The 24,833-nt window shown below is 34.7% G+C and overlaps 1 protein-coding gene across 5 annotated transcripts in view; it reads right to left on the minus strand.

The window, feature by feature from the left end:
- The window catches only part of PHIP (PHIP subunit of CUL4-Ring ligase complex), a 125,522-nt gene that overhangs the window by 84,508 nt on the left and 16,181 nt on the right, over positions 1-24,833 (minus strand). For 4 of the 5 annotated variants that reach the window (XM_082404958.1, XM_082404959.1, XM_082404957.1 and 1 more), the window contains exon 7: positions 7,092-7,252. In XM_082404958.1, coding sequence (XP_082261084.1) covers positions 7,092-7,252 — 161 coding nt within the window. Of the gene's footprint in view, positions 1-7,091; positions 7,253-18,204; positions 18,239-24,833 lie in introns of all 5 variants that reach the window. The other variant, XM_082404960.1, reaches the window with a different exon arrangement.

Below are 24,833 nucleotides of genomic sequence, written 5' to 3' on the forward strand. Positions count from 1 at the left end.
CACAGCTTATGAGTCAGATTTCACCTCTTGATGTCATTAGAACAAACAGAATTAAATGTTAAAAACACCATGTATATGGTTATGCATACTATAATGTCATTTTCTTTTCAGGCTAAAAAGTAGCCTATTCAGGCAGCTAAAAATTGCTTGTAATTTAAATTTAGTTCAATGTTTTTTTCAAGAAGAGGCTATTGATTTTCTTTCTTACCAATCTATCAGACCCCTATTTCATTTCCCTTACAAATTACCCTAAACTTCAGTGTCAATCATTTCAACACACACCAAATTTTCTCACTCCCTTGTCCACCTAAACCACCAATGACTAAACTTGTATCAATGTAATCATCACTTGCTCTTATCCTGCTCCCAGATGCCAAGTACCATTATGGAAAAGAAGACAAGGACACTAAATCTGCAACACTGCAAATTCATAACTCCTGTTTATTTGGAAGGCTAAGGCTAATCAGCATTCCTCTTCCCCCCATTCATCACTCTTTCCTTATTACCAGGTTTGATCACTCACCTCTAGAACCCAGTCCCACCCCCTAACCAAGACTCTTATCAGATAAAATATTTCACCTTGAAAAGCAGAATCTGTTCATTGTAAACCTAATTATCTATCTTTCTAAATAGTCCAAATAAACTGTTCTTTATCTATTTATTCATTTATCTATCCTCCATAAAGACCACTGTACATCAATTATCTCCTCTCATATCTGCGCTCCTAGTTCCTTACCCTTGACCCAGTTTTTCAAAACTTTACCTTCCTATAAATCACTGTAGTCTAGCTCTCCTTTCCATTACTACCAAACTTACTGAATATACAGTATCTTCCCTATGCTACCCCCCATGTACTTTTAAAAAGTAATTTTGCATTTCAAATTTACAGAAGTTTCAAGAGCAGTACCAATGTCTTCCATCACTCAGATTCATCAACTATTAACAATTCACTGCATCAGCTCCATCACCACCTTTCTTTCCTTTCTCTCCATATTAACACACACACACACACCCGCCCATTAGTGTTTTTCTGCACCATTTAATAGTAGGCTGCAGACTTGACGCCCCGTCACTTCTAAATATCCCAGTGTGCATTCCTCTAAAACAAAGACACACGTCTACCTAAGTTGGGAAATCAATATTGATAAAACTGCCATCCAATCCACAGGCCCCATTCAAATTCTGTCAACTATCCTGATAACATTCCCTTTTCCTTTTTGGCCTAGGACCCCATACAGCAACATGTTAAATTTTAGTTGTATTGTCATTTCAGTCTCTTCAGTCTGGAGTATTTCCTGAGGTTTTCTCTGTGTTTCATGTCCTCAGAAGTTTATAAAGAATACAGACCTCACATCTATAGGATGACCCTGAACCTCAGTCTGTCTAATGTTCATTAATGACCAGACGCAGATCATACTGTCTTGGTAGGAATCCCACAGACAAGATGTTGTGTTTTCCTCAGTGTACCACTTCAGAGGATACACAATGTCAACCCATCCCACCACTAGTGAAGTTAATAACTTTGTCTTGTTAATGTTTCCCATGTTTCTCCCCTGGAAAGTTGCACTTTTTCCCCTTTTAATTAATTAACTTGGTATCTTGGGGGAACACATACAAGATTATGCTAAGATCTTCAAACCAGCATCTACCAGTCTTAGCCTCCGCCAACGACACACAAATGAATCAACCACCACTATGATAGTTGCCAAACCACCATTCTTTCTACAATTATCAGTTGGCATTCCACTGTAAATAGGAGTTTTCCCTTCTTTCTCACTTAATTATTTATTTACTTATTTACATCAGTATAACTCACGGATGCCTACTTTAATCAGTGGTCATAACTCAGTCAAGGTCCTATCCGTCCTCATGGAGCTTATTAGTAAGAAAATACAATAAAAGCTAATTTTAAAAAATAAGAGTTTCAGACAGTGACAGATATTATAAGAAAAATATAGTAAGGTAATGTGATAGACAATGATGGAGTATGAGGAAGGAAGGTAGTCAGGGAAAAGTCTCTAAGAAAGCAGTGTTTGAACAGAGCTGCCAAAAAAGGAATCAGCCACAGGAGTATTTTGGAGAAGACAATTCCAGGCAAAGGGAGTATCTAGTACAAAGGCTCTAAGCCATAAATGGGCTTTGCGAGTTTGAAACACAGAAAAAGACCAGTGTAAATGAAGCACAGTAGAAGAAGGGAATTTGTCTTACAGACATTTCTGTATATATCTTCCCTAACAGAAGTTTCTTACAAGAAAGGACATTATTCACTTCTGTATCTCTAACTGACTGGTTCACTCATTCATCTTTTTGTTGTTTGCCTACTGTATGCACCAGATACTCTGTAAAGCATTACAGACCTAAAAAGGTTTAAGAAAAAGGCTTTGTTGTTAGGAAGCTCACAACTTAATAGAGACAGACATCTAAACAAATTCACTGCAACACAGAAGACAATACAATACAATAAAAGTATGTTCAGTGGTAATACACCACATTTGGAAAACAGCCTATTTTTTTAATTGTCAAGTTTTGAAAGATTAATCTATACCGTCTCTAATTCTTCAATTCCCAATCCTTCCTTTGTGCATTGCAATCTCACTTCTACCCATAAAACTAAAATAAAACATTTTTTCTTAAGTTCATTAGTAGCCTTGCCAAATCCAAAAGATGCCTTTCAGTTCTAATTTTACTTTAGGTTTTTCTACCTTTCGTGAAATACTAATCCTTTGGCTTTTAAGACACCACTTCTTTTTCTATTTTTCTCCCAGCCTCTTAGGCAGCTCTTTCTCAGTCTTAATTATTGACTCCTCTCCTCTTCTTTAGTTTGCTTTAAAGTTGAAGTTTCAGCCTTTGTACATTACACATACGAGGTAAAAAAATCAATTTTCATATTCAACGATTCCCCAGTTCAATCCTCTAGCCTAGATCTCTCTCCTGAGCTCCCACAACCTGTTGAGCATTTCTATTTGGCAATCTATATAAGTATCTCAAATTCAACATGTCCCAACCTTCACAAACTTCTCCACTTAAACCCTTACCACAGTAAGTGACACGACTTTCTAACCAGTCACACAAGTTAAAAAACATGTCATTCCATACTATTCCCTCTCAATTCCTCCCTACATTCAAATGAACCTTTTAAATCCTAGAGATTCTATTTTTAATCTGTTAATTCCATTCCTACTTCCACTGTGAATCTTTCATGGATCACTGCTAGCACCTTTTCACCAATACCTCCGTATAAAGACTTAGTTTCCATCCATCCTCTACAATAATGCCAAAGAGATCATTAAAAAGATAAATTCTGCTCACTCTTCTGTCTAAATCCATCACTTTTGCTCCATGCCCTCAGGAAAGACATCCCTTCATGTCACAAAAGAATCTTAATGATTTTGTCCTGCAACAACATCTCTAGCTCTTGCTTAGCAGTGGTCCATATTTATTCTTTGCCATGTCCAATAACACACGATTGCATGTTACGTTCTCCCAATGACTGTAAATGCCTTTCCCTAACTCTGGAATACCTAGCTCAGCTGAGGTGTCACTCCTCTAGGAAGTTTCTCTTACCATCTCCTACCACACACTGAACTAGGTACCTCTCTCCTATGGTACACCTCAGCATCTTGTGCTGCCTCTAGCAGGCTTATCACATTGTATCAATATTGTGTGTTGACTCTCTGCGAACTCTCCAGGGACAGATACTATGTCTGTCATTTCTATATCCTAAGCTTTTAGAACAGTGTCCGCCTCCTAAAAGACTGAAGTTCATTAAAGGAGTGCATAAACTCACAGTCTTTATTATAAATTACTGAATTTATATAAACAGCTTATGCTCTTTTGCCTTAATTTGAAGAGGTACATTTTATGTTTCTGAAAAAAGGGGGGAAATCTTTTTATATGGTCCTCAACATACTTTTATGAGTGAATGGCTTACTACTGAGAGAATTCATTAACTCTGCTTTTCTTTGGTAAATATTATTTGATGCAATGATTCTGAAATAAAGTAAAAAAAATTTAGAAAACTAAGAAAGAGAGAGAATTAGGGAGCAGTCTGACTTGGTAATTATGCTACCTTCCTCCCTGGGTTCTTCTCATTATTCTACTGGGAAATGTCCATTACTAAAATATTCTAGTACAAAATACTGGAAAATTTTCCTAACAGAATTTCACTTATCAATCACAATGATTTCAATCTTGTATAGCATTTATAAATAAGATTTTAGTTAGGTAAGAAAATAAAATGGAAACAATTTATTTAAATCCATCTATAAAATTAAAAGCAGCAAGTGAAACTTAATAACTGCTTCCTGTATATCTTGTTCTATACTAACTGCATGCATCATTTCATGCAATCCCACAAAAATCCTGTGGGCTTGGTACTACTATTATCTATTTCCCTCCTTCTTTTTTTAACAGCTGAGAACACTGTAGATTAAAAGGGTGAGGTAATCTTTGTAAGCTGCACTGCTAGGAAGTGGTAAAGCTGTGCGTTGAACTAAGAGCCCCCTAATGCCAAAGCTGATGCTCTTAACCACAGGACTATACTGCTTCCAGCTGTGCCTCTAGCTGTGCCTCTAGCTGTGCCTACCCAGGAAGGACTCAAAAGTCCCTGGGAATGAGTCCCTTGGAAAAAGCTTTCAAATATACCTAACACTAGAACTTAATAATAAGTGTGCAAGGTCTTCAGATACCAAATACATAAAAAGGAAATATTGAGCTGTCCATTACTGAATTGTTATTCCAATAAATAACAACAGTGTGTCACTCTCTCACGGGAATCTTTCATTGTTCAGTCATAATCTACTATCCTAAAGTCTTATCCTATCAGTTTTCAAGACTGGTTTTCAAAGCATTTGTTAGTGGCTAATGTGTTCCCAGTGGAATAAAATAACATGAATAGTGAACACATATGTACTCTAACTCAAGGTGATAATCACAAAAATACAAAGAAATTTTAAGTAACAGTGATCTCATATCTTTGCATTTCTTGTCACAAGGCAACATTTTGGAATTTGTAACTGCAAATCACCAGTAAAAAATTACAAATGAGACTATAAGTTTGGCACAATTAGCAAATTATATCACATACATAAAACATCAACATTTTTAGACTCTTGATAAGACCATATAAAATAGTACAGTGATAATTTTCTGTCTTTATTTATGTATCTTCAACTAAAGGAAAACAATCAGAAAATCGCTTCCCTCTTCACATATCATTCAATGCTCTTAAAAGTAGGAATTACATATCTAGAACAAGGGCTGCAATTTTTTTCTGTACAGGGCCAGGTAACAATTATCTCAGGCTTTTCAGGCCATACAGTCTCTGTCATAACTACTCAACTCTGCTGTTGTGGTACAAAAGCAACCACTGAGTGTGCCTGTGTTTGAATAAAATTTTATTTACAAAAAAAAGGTGGCAAGCTGGATTTGACCCACGGGCAGTAGTTTACTAACCCCTGGTTCAGAGTGCCTGCCCAACTCTATGCCTATTACTCCACTAAATTCATGAGCCAGCAACAGTGTATTGTCTCACTGCATTTTTCCCTCAAAAAGTTGTAGGAGATTATGTGTCTAATTCAAATCAACACATACACAGTGCTTCATAAAGTACGACAATCAAATGCTTACCATCTCTCTCATTTTCAAAGAAAGAATTCCCACAAGGTACTTTACAGACATCAAAAATTAAGTAAGAAGTTATATATTTTTTATAATCTCAGTGCAACGGCATAACTTAATACTCACCAAAATGAAGTATAAACACAATGTAATGCATCTTTCTCATTCTTTCAATTTATTATTATTTTTGAAAGAATTCTTTTAAACATTAGAGATGCCAAATTTACTTTATGTTTTGAGAGCTAAATTTAAATGATAATATATTGAACTCAAAAAGGCTGTAAGTAATTTTCCATTACCATCTGAGAGCAAATTACTGTTGCAGGTATATCAAGGACTTTAGACAATATAGGGATAACTATTCCCCACTCTAAAAATAATAACCCATCAGAAAATTTTTAAAATTTCAGTTTTATTCTGCTTCATAGAGAACAGCAGAGATAAAAGAGAAGGTGAAAAAAAAAAAAAAAAAAAAAAGAGAAGGTGAAAGGGAGAATACTAATGTAGGAAATAATCTGCAAATACCTGAAGTGGATTCTAGAACAGGGGAAAAGATATGTATGGAAATCCTTTCCCACACCCTGCCATTTAGCTGTTTTATAGAGGACTGGGTGAACGGGTAAAGGAGAGAAAGGAGACATAAATAAATCTCAGTTTACAAGCATATTTACTTAAAAGAGGAATCTATAATTGTTGTGACTGTATAAAATTCGCAGCTGCTCTCTTCGAAGACAGAGATAGGAATTTCCATGTTAACTTCCATTTCCCATTTAAAATTAGGAATCCTGTGAATGAGTGTATATCTTCAGCAGAGTATTTAATATAAGTAGTATTTAATGGTAAGTACAACCATAATAGTGTAGTAAGTATTACCCTTAGTGGATATAATAGTCAAGGCACCTAAAAATAAATTGAAATATTACCAAAAGCAATTTTCTCCCTTAAAGCTGAAAAGCTCTGTTTTCTCCATTCAACAAGTTAAAAGAAACAGTAACAAACAAACCTAAGAGACTCTGAACACATGAGATAAACTGAAGAATGAGGTGCTAAGGATAAAAGGTAAAAGGAGAAAATGTTACATATGCTCAGAATTTTTTCTATCACCACTTTAAGGGAAATTTCTTAGACTCCCCTAATTTGCTTAACACACTTTGGGTGAAATGTCCTTGGTTTAGAATTAAAACTACTGTATGACATTTTTAAAAAGGTCACACTGCATTATTTCACATAATGCTGCGAATTACACTTATCCACGAGGACCATAACTGTAACTGTGCTACAACATGTCTTTCAAGAATGTTCCAAACCTGAAGTCCAACTTTAAGTAAAACTTTGTTACAGTAAGCTAATTTACCTGAATTTCTAGTTTTTCATTAAAAGAAAAAACAAAGGTTTTATTTCGAAGTTCAACTTTAAGCAATGTTTCTGCAATTCCATATATGAATTAAGATAATACTTTAAAAACTACTTACAGTAAATATCCGTCTGCCAGTTCGATCAAAAGTTACACAGTACACAGACGACAAGTGTCCAAGAATTCTTTTATGCATCTTCATGTGCTGATACACTGCAGTGGGAACCAGTCGCTCAAGCCTGTATTTTCCATTCAGCTTCCTTGAAAACAAAGTATCCGCTACCAAGAAAAGGGGGGGAAATAAGTATAATTCAGAAATTAATTTTCTTAATCATCCTCTTTTATGAATTCACATATTTCAGTTTCTCATATGTTGGTAAAAATAAAGATGCCTTCTAAGGTATACGGCTCCTAGTTAAAAGTCTTCAAAATAGTCAATAAGAGCCCATTATTTCACCTGAAGTAAGTCAGGCACTATCATCTTCACTTTACAAACAAGTAAATTCAGTTAAACGACCTGTCTGAAGTCACAAAGTAAGGCATGAAGCTAGGATTAAAACTCAGACTTCTATACTCTCTGGCTAGTGCTCTTTAAAAACCAGAATCACTTTATATGACATTATTTCTTTCAAAGGCCCCTATGAGATAGGTTTTCTTACAAAAGCAGTTAAAACTGGATCCAGTGATTTTTACTTTTCATCAACCAGCAATTCGTGAACACTCTAAATATGACACGCTGAATGATGATTTTAAAAACTCTGCAACAAATGAAGACAGAGGAATAATCTGTTGCATTATTTAAAAAAAAATAATTAAACTGGGGATCTTGCCAAAGACCTGCATAATGATTCCTTTTCTAGAACCTAGAGCTCTCTTTTTTCACCTCACCCATTTCAACCATCTTTCAAGATATGACTGAAATTTATCTTCTGTCCCAAAGCCTGAGATGCTGACTCCAGCCCAAAATGTTCTTTTCCATCTAAATTACTACTGTACTTATTTTCTATACCAATAATTATAGACAAAGAAGGCACTCAATAAATACATGTTGACTGATCTGCAGGCACATTATTCACCTGTAGATTATCTTTAAATACAAGGCTTTTTTCTGACTGTGACTGCCATCTACATTGGACAGAATAAACACTAGTTTCTCACTTAAATTTAGTCCCAAAGAAAATTAAATATATGTACAAAGTACTATTTAACCAAGGTTTAGAGCCTACAATTATGCCCTAAAGTTGATGAAATACAAATATCTCAGACATATCATAAAGAATCTCAGTGCTTATTATTTTATTCACATACAATAAATGTTTGGCTTACACTACATTTGCAAGCAAAAAGGAAAATTTTGGGGACTGGTGAGGAGATACGTAGAAGAATACTTTGCAGGTTCTAAAGTAATAATAATTCAAGGAATAATTACATTATGCTTATATGTTCTTTTACTACATCAATCATTTTATATCCTGATAGAGTACATCTCTTGCTGTTAGCATACAAGTCCTATGATACAATCTATTTCAACATCTGCGATATCTAAGACAAATGTTGAAAGTTGTTAATTAGCATATTTAGGCTTAAACTAGTTATACAATAACAGCGATTCAGTAAGTTTCTAATAAACCCTGATACATTTTTCCTTATGCATAGAAATGGCCTGGTGAAAGACATCCTCCTGTGCTTTGGCTCCAAACTGATTTGGAGCAAAGATCACACAAAACCACAGGCATCAACTGTCCTGCCAAACGAGAACTCAAATGATCTTATCCAAACACTAAGGATCAATGACATCTCACTTATTGTCTGTTTTATAAGAAAATAAGTGATGACATGTAACACAAATGTTGACAGTGCTGCGTTACCAAGACGTAGTTTAATTCCCTCCATACAAAATTTACAAAATTCTCAAAATGTCAAATTTTAAAAAAATATTTAACACTGTTCAGGAATAAAAATGATTGTTGGAGATAACTACAAAATCAAAACCATTATTTTAATGATGATCAGGCACTTTTACATATGTCAGAATTTTTTTAGATGAATTTGTTATAAAGACTATTTACAATTCAGAGTTGATAAAGCAAAAAATACTTCCTTCAAGAGAAAATGTTACTACTCTCTTAAACATAGTTTTTACTGAATCTTTACCTAAACTCGGATTAAATCTTTATTTTCATTTTAAGAATCGACAGAAAAAGAACATCCCTTTCGAAAAGTTACCTTACAGTCAACGTTTCAAGTAAAACTTTTCAGAAACAACATTAAGTGAAATACATTTATAGTTAAAACTATATTCCACGCTACCCTATGTTATATTTGGTTACCAATTAACTACTAGATATCTATACTATGACTGCATCCTAAGGGAAAAGGTACCTAGCAGAGTCCTTGCTCTCACCCAATTTACAAACTTGTACAACAGTACTAAAAGATATGACATATAGTAGGCGGAGTTCCCAGGTAATAAGTTGGTGGTTCAAACTTGATACAGGGATTTAGAGAAGAAAATATAAGTATGGTTCAGTAGTTGAAGTTCAACTGAGGAGACTGGATTTGAAGATGGCCTGACCAGGTCAAACAGGTAGAGAATTTTTATAAACGAAGAGAGGAGGATGTTGTAGGACTCCCATTCAATGAACTCACATTTTCTCTAACTACACCATTTGCATCATGTCTTATCTCCCCTACCAGATCTTAAGTACCTTAAGGACAGAAATTCTGTCTTATTCTTATTCGTTATTTCCTACAACTGAGGGTAGAGCCTTTTAAATAAAAAGGTATATAAATGAATCTCAGTTAATAAGAAGAAACACAAGATGGTTCAATTAAATTTACAGTTTTATGGCAGAAAGGCAAATGGCAATCATTTACTTTCAAAAGAAACTCTTAATAGACTAATTGGATTTTTGAGTGAAAAGGAAATATCTCTTGGATTATAGGAACTCCTTAAATTTTATTAAACTAGAACATCAATTTTTAAAACGAGCATGGTTAAACAGATATAAGAGGTCACAAAGGAATAAGTTCTTTATATGACATTATTATACTTTTAACCTTAAATCAAGTAACATGTATGACTTTGGTTTAAAAGTACATTTATTTTCATTAAGTATGGTGATGTGAAATATTGTTAAAATTAAGCCTGCCAAAGCAAATCTCTATCTTCTTCACTTGGCAAATTCTTTCTTACCCTCCAGGGCCAGTTTAAATGTCATCTCCTCTATTAAGGAGTGAATCTTAATTTTAAACTTAAAAATTTTAATTTTAAAAGTGACCTAACTGGTTGCCCTATAGTATCACTCCTGTGTTCAAAACTGCAATGTTCTTCACTTGATTCAGAATAAACACCAAATTCCTTATGCATCAGCCTACCAAGACCCTGCATAATCTTGTCCCCCATTACACCTCTCTGACTCCTTTACTTGGTCTGCTCCAAACATTCTAATCTCCCCCGTTCTTCCAACACATCAGGTATGCTCCTGACTTGGGGTCTTTGCGCCGGCTGTTCCCCCTGGCCAGAAAACCCTTCCCACATATAGCTAACTCCTTGACCTCCTTCAAATCTTTCCTCAGATGCCTGTCACCTTCTCAATGAAGCGGAACCTGATCAGCCTATTGAAAATTACAACCCACCCCCTACCACCACCCATTACTCCTGATCCCCCTCTATGTAGCTTAGTATTTGTTCTTTTTCCATCACTTATCACCTTTTACTTGCTAATTATGTTCACTGTTTATTTCCTGCCTCCCCCCACTACAACATAATAAGCTCCACATGAGCAGGATTTTTTACCTGTTTTGTTCTTTGATTAGCCTAAAAGCTGACAATGATGGCTGGCACTTTGTTGATAATATATAGTTGGTGGATTTAATACATTAATTACACATCAATAAAACAATTTGGTTTAGGAAATAAAACAAAAATGGATTTCTTTATTGGACAGATTATAGATTCAAAGTATCTCTAAACAGTTCTTCATTTCAACTGCCCTGCTAAATTTACTTAATTTGGAGGGAAAGGGATAGGTAAAAATATTTACTCAATGTTTTCTGAGGGAACAGACCAGTAAAGTGAAATAAAACTTCCAGAAATCACTATTATCCATCTGAAGTATCAGTCTCTCTGAAGAGAGGAAAGAAGCAAAATAGTGAACAGTGTCATTTGTAGCAAATCACTCAGAACAGTCTTTGAAACAAAGTCTACGTGCACAAGTCTATAGAACTAATTACTAAAGATAAACAAAAGGCCCATGATTTCTTAAAGTTAGATGTAACTACTGTATATAACTAGATATATCTAGCCAGTAGGGTCTTAACTATTACTTCTGTGGATACATTCTAGGTAATAAAATGATAAATAAAATTCCCCCACAAGCCACTTCTTCCTAGTTCACACCAAATAATTTTTCAAGAATTGATTTATTTCTTTAATCATAATACTAATGTATACTCAATGTAGAAAATAAGAACATAAAGTCTACATAACTCTACCACCTAAAGCAATCACATAAAATTTTGCAGAGACTTCCCTCATAAACAGCATTTTAATATAGCTATGCCATATTCCTTAATGAAATAAAAGCTAGGCTTTAAGTTTGACAGACTTGTACTTAAATTTGACACTGTGGAGATTTTAAGCAAGTTACTCTCTCTCTACTTCGATTTCTCAAGTTATACTTCCAGAAACATTTTCCACAAATATACTTGGTTTCATATTATGCTATTCTGTGACATCTCACGATTTCACACTTATATAGCCAATTCTATCAATATTTTTCTTTTCTTCTGTAACTTGTTCTAGTACTTTAATATGAAGGTTCTTCTACCAGCCAATGGTACAATAAATACCCATTTACATTTTCTTTTACTTTTTTGTGGTTTAAATTTCTCACTTAACTACTTAATATATTTGGAGTTTTAGTGTATGTTACTAGGTGAGTCTCTAAAGATTCCCCTAATCAACTATCTGTTCCAGTCTTTTCACTAACTAATCCTTCTCTATCCTATTAAATTATCTTATATATATTTCTGTGCTAGGTTGCTGATGGCATGTCTATTTATATGCCAGTGCCAAAATTTTTAATTTATAATTAATGGCATTTTAGTTTTTATCTGGCTATTCTTCTTCATGTGTCCTCTTAAAAAACCTTACTCCTGATTTATTATTATCTAATTTGAAGACTACTGAAAAGTTAAAAAAAAAAAAAAACTGCTTTGTTGGAAATATAAGTTTAATTTCATTCACTTATAAACAACTGACATCTGTCTATCCAGGAACACGGTACTTTGGTCCTATAGCTGGGCCGAAGTTTTCAATGCAGATGATTTTAGAAAAAGATAAACATAAGCAGATTTACCTCAGTTTTCCTCACTATACAAATCTGTATCATTTGAACCAAGTTTCACGGGGGAAAAAATGGGTAGCTGCCAGAAAAGAGCATCTGCAATAACCTTAGTGACTACATTTTTGAGCATATTAGAAAAATATGTGACAAAATCTCTGCAAATAAGAAAGAACTAAAGCAGAAATATTATCACCTCCCTCCAAAAGGTTTCCTCCTTCTGACAGGTACCTTTTTTTTCTTCCATTTTTTAAAGTTGAAGTATACTTGTTATGCAATATTATATGTCACAGGTGTACAATAGAGTGATTCACAATTTTTAAAGGCTATACTCCATTTATAGTTATTATAAATATTGGCTATATTCCCTGTGTTGTACAATATATCCTATAACTTACTTTATGCATAAGCTTGTACCTCTTAATTCCTTACCCCTACATTGCCTCTCCCCCTCCCTCTCCCCACTGATAACCACTAGTTTGTTCTCTCTGTGAGTCTACTTTTTTTTTGTTGTTATATTCACTAGTTTGTTGAATTATTTTAGATTCCACATATAAGTGACATCATACAGTATTCTGTCTTTCTCTGATTTACTTCACTTAGCATAATATCCTCCAAGACCATCCTGCTAAGTACTTTAAAAAAACGGAGGAATTCCCTGGCGGCCCAGTGATTAGGACTCCAATCTCTCACTGCTGAGGGCCCAGGTTCAATCCCTGGTCGGGGAACTAAAATCCCACAAGCTGCATGGCGTGGCCAATCAATCAATCAATAAACAAAAACTGACAAGGGCACATGGTGCAACTTGCAATAAATTACCCAAGATCAAAATTAGCCATTGTTAAAAAAGATGAATTGGGGAAAAAAACTAAAATTACTATGAATTAACAAAAATGCACAAGTTAGGGTTTTTTGCTGTTGTTGTTTTAACTCTTATAAACAACGTAACATGCTGTACAATATCTAGACCACTGCAGGAAAGCTGTTCCCCCTTAACAATCAGAACTGGAGGGCCCAGGACTAGGGCCTACAACTTTTGCCAGCACATGAAAGCAGAGCCCTGCTGGCGGCATAATGAATGCAAGGAGAGGCATGTGGCTGTAGGCACCAAAACGTGGAGAATTAATGTTTGTGGCAGTAGAAGAATTAAATGAGGAGGCAAAAAGAAGAAAGAATACGTAATTTCAGAAGGTGCAACCTAGACCCTTTTCTGATAACAGAAAAAAGAGTACTCAGATAGGGAACATCAGAGTATTTTACTAGAAGATTTTAATTTTTTTAAAAATTCTTTATTAGATTCATTTTTGTACTATATTTTGAAAATTTTATTTCTCTGATTCTGGTTAAAGGAAACACCTGGAAAGCGCCCAGAGTTTCTGTAAATAAAATGCAAAAGTAGTTGTAACTTATAATTAATAACCATAAAAACAGTTCCTAAATTAAAGTACAAAAGAGAGTGGATTCTGGATAATCAGTACCTAGATTTTATTTTAATCTCCAGAATCTGTGTTAATAAAGGCTCTCCAAAGTTTGGAAACCTACAGAACTAAACTTAAGTGAACTACAAACATTTTACTGTGCTTTTGCTTTACTGCGCTTTGCAGATACTGCTGCGTTTTGTTTCTGTTTACAAATTGAAGGTTTGTGGCAACCCTGCATTGAGCAAGTCTACTGGCACCATTTTTCCAACAGCATTGTTTTCTAAGACATCGACATTTTTTTTTAGACATAATGCTATTGCACAATTAAAAGACTACAGTACAGTGTACACATAACTTTTATATGCATTGGGAAAACAAAAAATTTGTGTGACTTGCTTTATTGTGATATTCACTTTATCGCGGTGGTCTAGAACCCAACCCATAATATCTCTGAGGTACGCCTGTACAAAAATAATGATAAACATGTAAGCAAGACCATGTGAAAACAAATTCCAAAATGATTTACCTCTTTAGACAATAATTAGTTTTCCCAACAAAATGCTGCCGCATATATCCACAGACACTCAGAGGGCAATTTCTATAGAAATAACCTTCCAAATTCACTACAAGTCCAAAGAGTTGTCTCTATATGGTGTTGGTGATTTCCATGAATTAAAGTATTGTGTGGTATAAGGTATTTGCTAACGCATGAAAATACATAAAATTTTATTTTTTTTTAAAGAATCACAAAAATGTTGGAATGAAAAGGAGATGATGCAACCGTGCAGATCACAAAAAACAGCTATATAATTTTCTAAAAAAGAACTTATGCTAAAGCCAAGAATCACATATCTTGAGAAAATGCATATAAAGGAAGACGAAAGTCACCAGGGACTGAAGCTAGAGAGAGAGGTTCTTACTGGGACTTCAAGAATCTGATAGAAAAAAAGTCTTATCTGCTGTGCTTGTGGTGGGGAGAAAAAAAAGCTGTGGAAAACTATTATGATGTGTAGCAGATCTGGAAAATAATAGCTAATATTTACAAAGTACTTTACTACATGCCAGGCACTGTTCAAGGAACTTTACATATATTCTCATTTAATCCTCACACATCTTTTAACACGGCTACTACTATTATCCCCTTACTGGGGATATTCCTTACCAATAACGGAACTGAAGGACAAAACGTAACTTTCCCAGAGGTGAAGCCCAGGTTTGAATTCAGGCTGTTTGATTCCAAAGAGTGCACTCTTACCATGCTGGCTAGGTAGACAAATATTAGAAAAAAAGACTGAGAGGAAACATGCAAAAGTATTAATAACAGACAACCAGTGAGACTGGTTAATTTTTGAGCTGTTCTATTTTCCAAGTTTTCTCTATTGAGCATATATACATCCTGATTAATTTTTTATTAAATAAAGTATAGCTCAATCTACCTCGAGGAGGTCAAAAGAGCAATATGAAAAATATGAACTGTCTAAGGAGATTAACTTAAATTCAAGACTGATAAAAACAGGTCCAGGGATAAAGATACAAGGAATTTAAATTCATTTAATCATAAAAAAAGAAACGCTAAAGACTAAGTATATTAAAGTATTTGAATGTATACTACACTACAGAGAATAACCATTGCCTATTTGACAATGGACTGAATGACATGCTACAAAGAATTCACATCTAGTCTGATTCGAAAGCCATAAAATACAAAGGGCCATCAATTTTGTTTATAAGTTTTGTTTCTAAAATCTCTCCCATTAAGTTTTTAAAGTAAAAGATGTCAAAGGTAGTTTAGGTTCAATTTTATTTGGGAAGGAATCATATAAGGAGGAACTTCTAACATTTAATTCTCTTTAGAGCCACAACTGAAAAGCTCGACACAATAATTCTTCTGGGGTTACTAATATAGATATTAGTAGGAAATTATAACCAAATATTCATAAGTTGAGGGCCAGAGATAATCTGGGAAATAATTCAACACAGGTTGGTTTATTTCTACAGCACCATCTCCTCTCTTTATCATACTACACCAGTAACTAGTAAGGAACCATCATATGAACAAGACAAATAAAATGCTATAACAGTAACTATAATGAACAAAAGTCCCAACTTTAAAGTACAAGGGGTTGCAACATTTGAAGGAAAATCCTGTAATTAGCTTTTCTGTCCACAAAAAAAAGGGGGGAGGGGGGAGGCAAGAGAGAATGCAAGAGTAAAGGGAAATAATTACCTAGGTGACATAACGTCCAAGACAGCCTCTCTCCTTATTTTACAACTGTATCTAAAATAATTAGTATGCACAGTAGCTGCCCTCCAAATCTCTACATATTCAATTCAATGTTTAGCTGTAACTCCCATTTGAAAGACACCGTGTTTCTTAAGATTTAGCGGATATCACAAATAAGAATAATGTCTGAAAAGGAGAACTCAAATACTAACTGAAATAAAATACAGAAAGTGAAAAAATGATTTCAAGAGTTAAGCAAAAAATATCATAAACCAAATACCAAAATAAGCACTAAAAAACCAAACCAAACAAAAAACCAGACATTACAATTACTAGGATGGTAATTTACTAGAATTTTACAATTGCGTGATTTGTATTATTCTTCCTCCTCATTTCTTTCCTGGAAACTAGTGTGATGATACAGAAAATACTACAATGGTATAATATTTTCAGTTTTAAATATTTTAAAATATTTTAATAGTTATTTCAATAAAAATTCATTTTTTATAAAAAGTTAGTTTTGTTTTTTTTCCCCAAACATTTTAATCACTCAATTTTGAGTCAACAAACATTTATAGAGCACCTATATGGGCCAAGTATGAGCTAAAGGATGTAACAGAAAAAGAAAAGACAGAACTTACCGTCCTGGAGATTGCAGTTTAGCAGGGAAGAAAGACATGAAACAAGGACTTATAACAATGATAAGTGTCATCAAATAGAAGGTACAGGGAAATCTTGAAATATACAGCAGAGGGTCCTAAACATATAGGGCAGGAGGATATCAGGGAGTCAGGGTTGACTTCGCTAAAACACTGACATTTAAACTAAGACCTGAAAAATGAACAGCCAGAGAATGTTGGTGGGAGGCGAGAATATTCTGCCTAGGTGGAGGGAAGAGCATGTGCAGTGGTCTGAAGCTGCAGAGAGCATGACACTCAAGCTACATAAAGAAGTCAGGTGTGACAAGCACACGGAGCACAAAGGGGCAAGCGTCAAAGGGAGAGACCAAGAAGGTCCAAGGCGGACTGCAAAGTGCTTTCTAAGCTATGCCAGGCATTTTGGGCTCTTTCCCAAGGACAATAAGTTGAAGTTTTTTAGGGAGAAAGAAGTGGGAGTAATATAGTAAAAGACTTGCTTTGGGATAACTGCAGTTTTATCTCTTGACTACAAAGAGAACAGATCAGAAGGTATATAACTAAAAGCAAAAGCTGATTTTACAAAAGAAATCAGAGGGTTCCAAAAACAAAATTTCATTTTAGAAAAACTTAAATCAGTGCGCCAACAAGATTACAAAGGTTTTCTCAAGGAACTATTTTCTCTCAAATGTAAGTATTTATCTGGCAAGATATAAACTTGAGAGAACACACCATGTTTTACTGTTTCTAGAGTTCTTATACTGGGGCATAATTCAAAAGGCTCCTATCCCAAATCAACAAACAGACACAGGTGGTAACAACACTAATGGATAAAGAATTTCACAGAACAGGTAAAAAGGTGCTATATAAATGTGATATAAAGTTAAATGCATAAGAAGATGAGAAACAAAATAACCAGGGAAATAACTCAGTTAGTTACTACCTCTCTTAAGTTTCAGTTTTCTCATTAATAAAGTAGGGATATCTTGCAGAGTTAACTATGAAAAGCAAATAAAACAAAACGTTTTGTAAACTCAAAGGTACTATGTGCTAACATCTATACTGACTGTCCTTAAACAGTCAAATCTTCAGATGTTATAAAAGCAAATTTTACTGAACAGTTTTTCTTTTATTTTTAAGACTTTTGTGGGAGATCATTTTTCCCCCTACATCTCCCTTAAGGAGCTGAACAAATTGCTGCTGTTTATGTAAATATCTACTCAGCCTAATCATGGACTTCCCAGTTTTCAAGATGTCTAGGAAGATGTTTAATCCTTAACTTCAAAGGTTCCCTGAAGAAATTCAAAATAAACAGAGACTTTATGAAGAAAATATAATAACTTGCTTCACTTACAGAGCTGTGAAATTTAACATCAAACCCAATAATCAATCTGGAAAAATATATGATGCAAACTAAAAAAGGCAATGGCCAGTGCTTCCTAATTACTACTGAAATTACTTGCCAGACACATCACAGGGGGGGCGGGGTGGGGGGTTGGGGGGAGAAGACCTCTCGTCACATCTATAACCTAAAAACAAATTTCATCTTATGATTTACAAAAGAAAAGAAAACACAGCTACAAGAGCAACAATTTAAACTCACCCAAGGAAACTGTCATTCTTCAAAGTGCCTTCCCCTTTTTTGGTCAATCATAATTTGAAAAGAAATTTAAGCAAAAGAAAAAAATGTAAATAATAATGTCTATTTTATATATTTGGTATTTTGGCATAATAAACATTAGCTTTATTTCCCTTAAAAACCAAAAATGCAAATACATTTTAGTAGTCTCTCACAGCTACCTGTTCTTAGGAAGCAAAGAAAAGAAGAGGTGGGCTGGGGAGGGGGTAGGGAGAAGAGAGTTAACAAAACAAAAACCTGTGACAAGTGAAAACCTGAGTATCATTAACTTATCTTGTTCCACCCCAGTTCATCAATTACAGCAATTATATCCTGCTTCTTCATTTAATATTTACTAATGCTGATGAGCTGGGTCTATAAAGAACAATAAAACATAACCTCTACCTTCCAGACCCTAAAAGTAGTCAGGAAAACAAATGTAAATAAATGAGTATCATCCAGGGGACAGATTAAAAAACAAAAACCAAGACCCCCCTCCCACCCCCACCCCCGCAAAAAGTATATATACATATATAGCTAAGTCAGAAATTGTTAAAGAACAACACAAATTATAAAACTATAGAACTAGAAAAGCAGAAGACTAAAATCACAGAAGAAAATGAGTTCTGGAAGAAAAAATGATTACTGAGAAAAAACAGATCGAAATAAATATATTCAAATAAGTGATGAGTAGAACACCTAACTAAGGATTAACGTATGGATCGTACAGAAGGCAGGAAAAGGAACAAGACTGAACAGAGAATATTAGGGAAAGAATAAATGAACAGGAAAGAGACCACAGATTATTAGAATCCTATGATTTACTGAATTATATGCCAAATATTAAATTAGACATTATATGCTGAAGCTCAAAGGTTTATAATAACATAAAACAATCTTTCTAATTGTTTTGTAAGAAATATAGTCACATAAGTAAAAAATTAACCCTACAACTCCAGATCCTAGCCCAGTGCCAGATATGTTAAGAAATCAGCAGTTGCAGGGTAAGTCAAATACAATATTGGAAATATGGCAAAATATAACAGTGAAAATGAGAAGGGAAAAGAACCTTCTCTTTAAAAATGTACTCAAGATTTATGAGCAAAATAATTCATTTTGCTAAATGATAATTACAGAAAGAAAGTAACATTTATTGTTACCTGCTTTGTGCCTCACTTTGCTAACTCATTTAAGCCTCCAAATAACTGGATATGGTAGATATTATCCCCGTTTTACAGATGAGAAGGTTGAGAGGCTGAAAAGTTAAACAATTTGCCTAAGGCCACACATCTTGAGCAGAGTCAAGATTTATACCTAATTTTAAGTGAATATTTGCTGCCTTTGTTCAAACTACTTTCTGCAGAGAAAACCAGAAATGTGGACAAGCTTTAAAACGCCTTTTAATGTACAGTAGTCCCCCCTTATTCACGGTTTCTCTTTCCATGGTTTTAGTTACCTGTAGTCAATCACAGTCCGAAAATATTAAATGGAAAATTCCTGAAATAAACAATTCCTAAGTTTTAAATTGCACACCACTTTGAGTAGCATGATGAAAAAATTTTCCCCCTCCAGGTCCATGCTACCCAGGATGTAATCATCCCTTTACCCAGTATATCCTGGCCATTTAGTCACTTAGTAACCATTTGAGTTATCAGATCGTGTGGGCTATCAGATTGACTGTCCCTGGTATTGCAGTGCTTATGTTCAAGTAACCCTTATTTTACTAATAATGGCTTAAAGCGCAAGAGTAGTAATGCAGGCAATTCGGATAAGCCAAAGAGAAGCTGTAAAGTGCTTCCTTTAAGTGAAAAGGTGAAAATTCTCAAGTGAGTAAGGAAAGAAAAAAAAAAAAAAAATCCCGGGAATTCCCTGGCAGTCCAGTGGTTAGGACTTGGTGCTCTCACTGCCGGGGCCTGGGTTCATCAGGGGGAGCTAAGATCCTGCAAACCCAAGTGGCGTGGGCAAAAAAAAAAAAGAAAGAAAAAATCCTATGCTGAGGTTGCTAAAATCTACAGTAACAATATTCTATCCGTGAAATTGTGAAGAAGGAAAAAGAAATTTGTGCTAGTTTTGCTGTTGCACTTCAAACCACAAAAATTATAGCCACACTGTGTGATAAGTGCTTGGTTGAGGTTAAAAAAAAAGGCATTAAATTGGTACAATAAGATACTTTGAGAAAGAGAGACCACATTCACAAAACTTTCATTACATTATAGGTGACCACCGAACAACACGGATTCACTTATATTAGGATTTTTTCAATAAATATTTACTATAGTACTACGTAATTGCAGGGGATGGAGAAGCCAGAGCCCCTAACCCCTGCACTGCTCAAGGGTCAACTGTATATTGTTGTAACTGTTCTGTTTTATTATTAGTTATTGTTGCTAATCTCTTACTGTGCCTAATTTATAAATTAAACTTTATCAGGTATGTATGTATAGTAAAAAACATAGTATATATAGGGATGGGTACTATCTGTGGTTCCATGTAACCACTGGAGGGTTTAGAACATATCCACCATGGATAAAGGGGAACTACTGTATAGGCTTTTTAGCATTAATTGGATGTTTGTGTAGTAAAGCTGTTTTTCAAGGCAAAGCTGTTTCCTTCCACACATACATTTTTAAGAAGCAGGTTCCCTAATACTCCTTATTTCCACTCACCAAGACTGCAACCGAGCTGCAGAAGCAACAAGTAAAATAACAAACATATGGAAGTACCTAGGCAAAACAACATAAAAGATGAAAACTGGAAAATCTAGAGATAAAAAGTTTACTTTGCTAACATGGTAAACCTAAGAAAAGTGCAAACAAGGCAATTAGCAAATGATTGCTTTAATTTAATACAATCTTTTCCACAAGATAAACATGCATTAAATGAATCTCCACATTCACCTTTAAAAACAGACTTAATGTATCTAAGTATCTCCTTTCCTATTTTCTCCCCCCACCATGTCACTTACTATCGAAGTAGGGTTGTTTATCATAGGCAAATAAATACAGAATAAACTATATCTGAAAACAGGCATAATATGGGTAAGGAGGTAAGAAGGGACAGTACCAGAGATTTGTTAGTACCTTTGAAAATAAACGTGGCCATGCCAAGTACACATTCACATATCTTCTATAGAAAATTGTTAGAAACTAGTGATAACAACGGACTAGTAGTATCTTTTGGTTTTTTTGCTTTCGAAAACATTATTAAAGGAGGTTGTAAAGGGCTGGAAAGGAGCCAACCACTTTGGTTCTCCTGCCCTGAGACTGAATTTCAGTTCAATTTTCACAATTTACATCAAATAATAGGAGGTACAAAGTAGTCAGGATTTATAAGCAGGTAACAAAATAAAACAGGATAAGAAAGCACTGAGATAAACTCAAGAGTTGGTTTTGAAATTATACAGGTATGGGTTTTAATATTCCAAGTGTAATGAATCGATAACCCAGTTCACTAATAAACCTTGATTTACTAAAAATCAGTGTCTGGGGGTTTTGCTTACCTCAAAGCTATCCTTGGGCCAAGTCTCTCTTCTTCCAACCACCTATTCTGTTTTTTACCCCCTACCACTTCTGAACTTTTCTTGTCCCACTGCAGTTCACCAATTACATCAATTACCTATTGCCTCTTTATTTAATACTTACTAATGCTGAGGAGTTGGGTGTATACAGAGCACTAAAACATAATTTCCAACCTCCAGAACCTAACAGTATAGTAGGAAAAAAAAAAAAAGTAAATAAACAGCCATGACTATGTGATAAAAGCTACAGTAGAGATTTGTATAAGCACTTAATCCTACCTGGCTACATTTAGGTTTTAAAGGATGAATAGATAAATGTTCATAGAATGAGGGACACTGCAGAGAGAAAGGGATCAAGAGAAATGGCTGATTTTAAGAACTGCCCAATAGTTATACAAAGCTATAGCACAAAGTATAGGTGAGGAAAAGGTGGGAAAAGGTCAGTTTTGTGAGCCACATTACAGAGTCGAGACTACTCAAAATCACTGGGGAAAAGGAGGCATGACATGATCACATTTGCATTTTAGAAAGTTCAGAGCAGTGGTTCTCAACTGGAGGCAATTTTACCCCAGGGGCATTTGGGAATGTGTGGAGGCATTTTTGGTTGTCACAATTTCAGGAAAGGAATTGCTACTAGCGTTTAATGGATACAGGCAGGGATGCTGATAAACATCCTACAATGCACAAGACAGCTGATTACAAAAAAGAATTATGTGGCCCAAAATGTACACAGTGCTGAGGTTAAGAAACCCTGGTTTAGAGCGAAATCCTAGGGTAGAGAAACAAGACTGGAGGCAGGAGATCAGGTAACCTGTAAGTTCTAGGGAAGCAGAGGCCATGTTCTTCTTTATCCTGCAACTCCAGATCTAACCCAGTATCAGATATAATGTAGGGACTCAATATTTACTTGGTAAGTGAATGAATGATGTAGAGCTCCAGGCAAAAAGTACCAAGGCCCAACATGTGGCCATGGCAATGGTAATGGAAAACAGATTCAAAAGACTGGAACAGAATATATAGGCCTTACTGGAAAAAAAAATCTTAGAAAGGAAAATCCAATTTACCATCACCCTGAACTTAAATGATCTTCTGAGTTACAGCAAAAAGTTCAATTTAAAAAACTGAGCAAACCCTAAGTGCAGTATGGTATTCTGGACTGGATCCTGGAACAAGAAAAGGTAATTAGTGGAAAAATGTGGTGAGATATGAATAAGGTCTGGCGTTTAGTTAATAATAACGTACCAATGTTGGTGGAGTAGTTTTAAGCAATACCAGGTAATGTAGGTCTATAACATTCGGGAAAACTGCATAAGGGGTATACAGGAGCTCTTTGTGCAACTTTTCAGCAACTAATTTCTTACTTCAAAATTAAAAGTTTGTTAAACAAAAAAACAAAACCCTGTTTCCCAAATGTATCAAAACTTAAATATCTGAATCTACATTAAACATTTCAACCCATATTTTATGAAAAACTACAATGCTAAGGTTTTTTTCTTATTTACATTGATCCTTGGTAATACTACATTGACCAAGGAAAGAGTAAGGAAAATTTTTAGAGGTAGCCAGACAGAAAATGGCAGAGGAATCAACAAAATAAGATACGAGCGTTCATATTAAAAAAAAAAAAAAATCTTCTGACTCATACTCTGTGATAACTTGAAACGATACATTGTATCACTATGCAGGCAAACTATTCTGCCAAAAAGCCTAATGAATTTTTCTTTCCATTACCATCTAGTCACACTTTTATAGCAATGACAGGACATCCAAGATTGTCACCAAGGTGAACTGACGAGACATGACACTAAACTATGACTATCAGAGACACGACACTAAACTATGACTATTAATAAGTAGAGTCCTTTCGATTAGTCCAGCTTCTCTTTAGAGATGTCAAAAACTATGTGTGAGTACAAAAAAAGAAAGCAGGTAAAACTGGCATTCTAGTACAAGTGTTTTTTTAAATATAAAGAACATCTTCCTGAAAATTTGAATGGGAAGAAAATTTATCGTAAACTTTAAAAATGAAATAAAACTCTTTCAGAAAGGTACAATTACCTGCTTGGTAATTAATTCTATTACCTCAATATATTACCTCAATATACCACTTGTGTCACTCTGATGTGACACAAAACTCAAGATATTTTTGCCATATTTACATCCCCTATATCCATGTCAGCAATATTTACTGATCTGACCATTAATGACCTGGCCTAAAATTTTTTATCTGACTTTATAAATATTTGGTATCTTTTTCCAAAAAGTGACTAATACCAACTTTCTTGAGTAGCCAAGCGTTACTATTAGCTAACTGAGAATAAGGCATAGCATAATGCGAGTCACTGTGGCTTCACGACTCACTAAATGTGTAACCTTGGTCAAGTCACCAAACCTTTTCATGCCTCAATTTCCTTCTCTGTAAAGTAAGAATATTTCCTACCTACAGACCATTTAAGGTTTTAAAAAAGAAAATAAATGGAAAATGGTTAGAGTAGTGACTGGAACAGGGTAATTACTCACATAGCAAATGTTAAGAGGGAAGTTATTTACTATCAATCATTTTTGCACTTTCATTGCCTACCACAGGGTTGCTTGACAATGTGTTGAAAGAACAACGGAACATATTCCCCTTATTATATGGATCTGCATTTTTTCAAAAAGAGGATAAACTTTTCCCTAGAGGGGAAGCTCCTATTAAATTTACCTTCCCCTTCTTTCAAGAAAACTGTTCTACCTCCTAGCATAGTGTTCCAAGTGAAAATAAACTCTAGTGTCTCAAATCCTTTGTTGTTTTAATAGTTGTTCGTTATAGTAAGACTATACAGAAATCATTATTTAACCAGGACAATCGTATGTTTAAAAAAAAAAAAAATCATCCATGATTACCCACCATACAAACATAGCATACCTTTGGAAAACAGGTTAGAGAAAACTATCCAGAATGCATCAGAGACAAAAAGATGTAAATCGTAAAAGAGAGGGTAAGAGAGAAGAAAAAGTGGGAAAGTCTAGCATCTGTTTAACTGGAGTCCCAGAGGAGAGAACAGAGAATGGAGCAGACATGATATTTTAAAAGATAATGACTGACAATTTTCCA

Source organism: Balaenoptera borealis (assembly GCF_965194805.1).
Source record: "Balaenoptera borealis genome assembly, chromosome: 9".
In the NCBI taxonomy this organism is placed as follows: domain Eukaryota; kingdom Metazoa; phylum Chordata; class Mammalia; order Artiodactyla; family Balaenopteridae; genus Balaenoptera; species Balaenoptera borealis.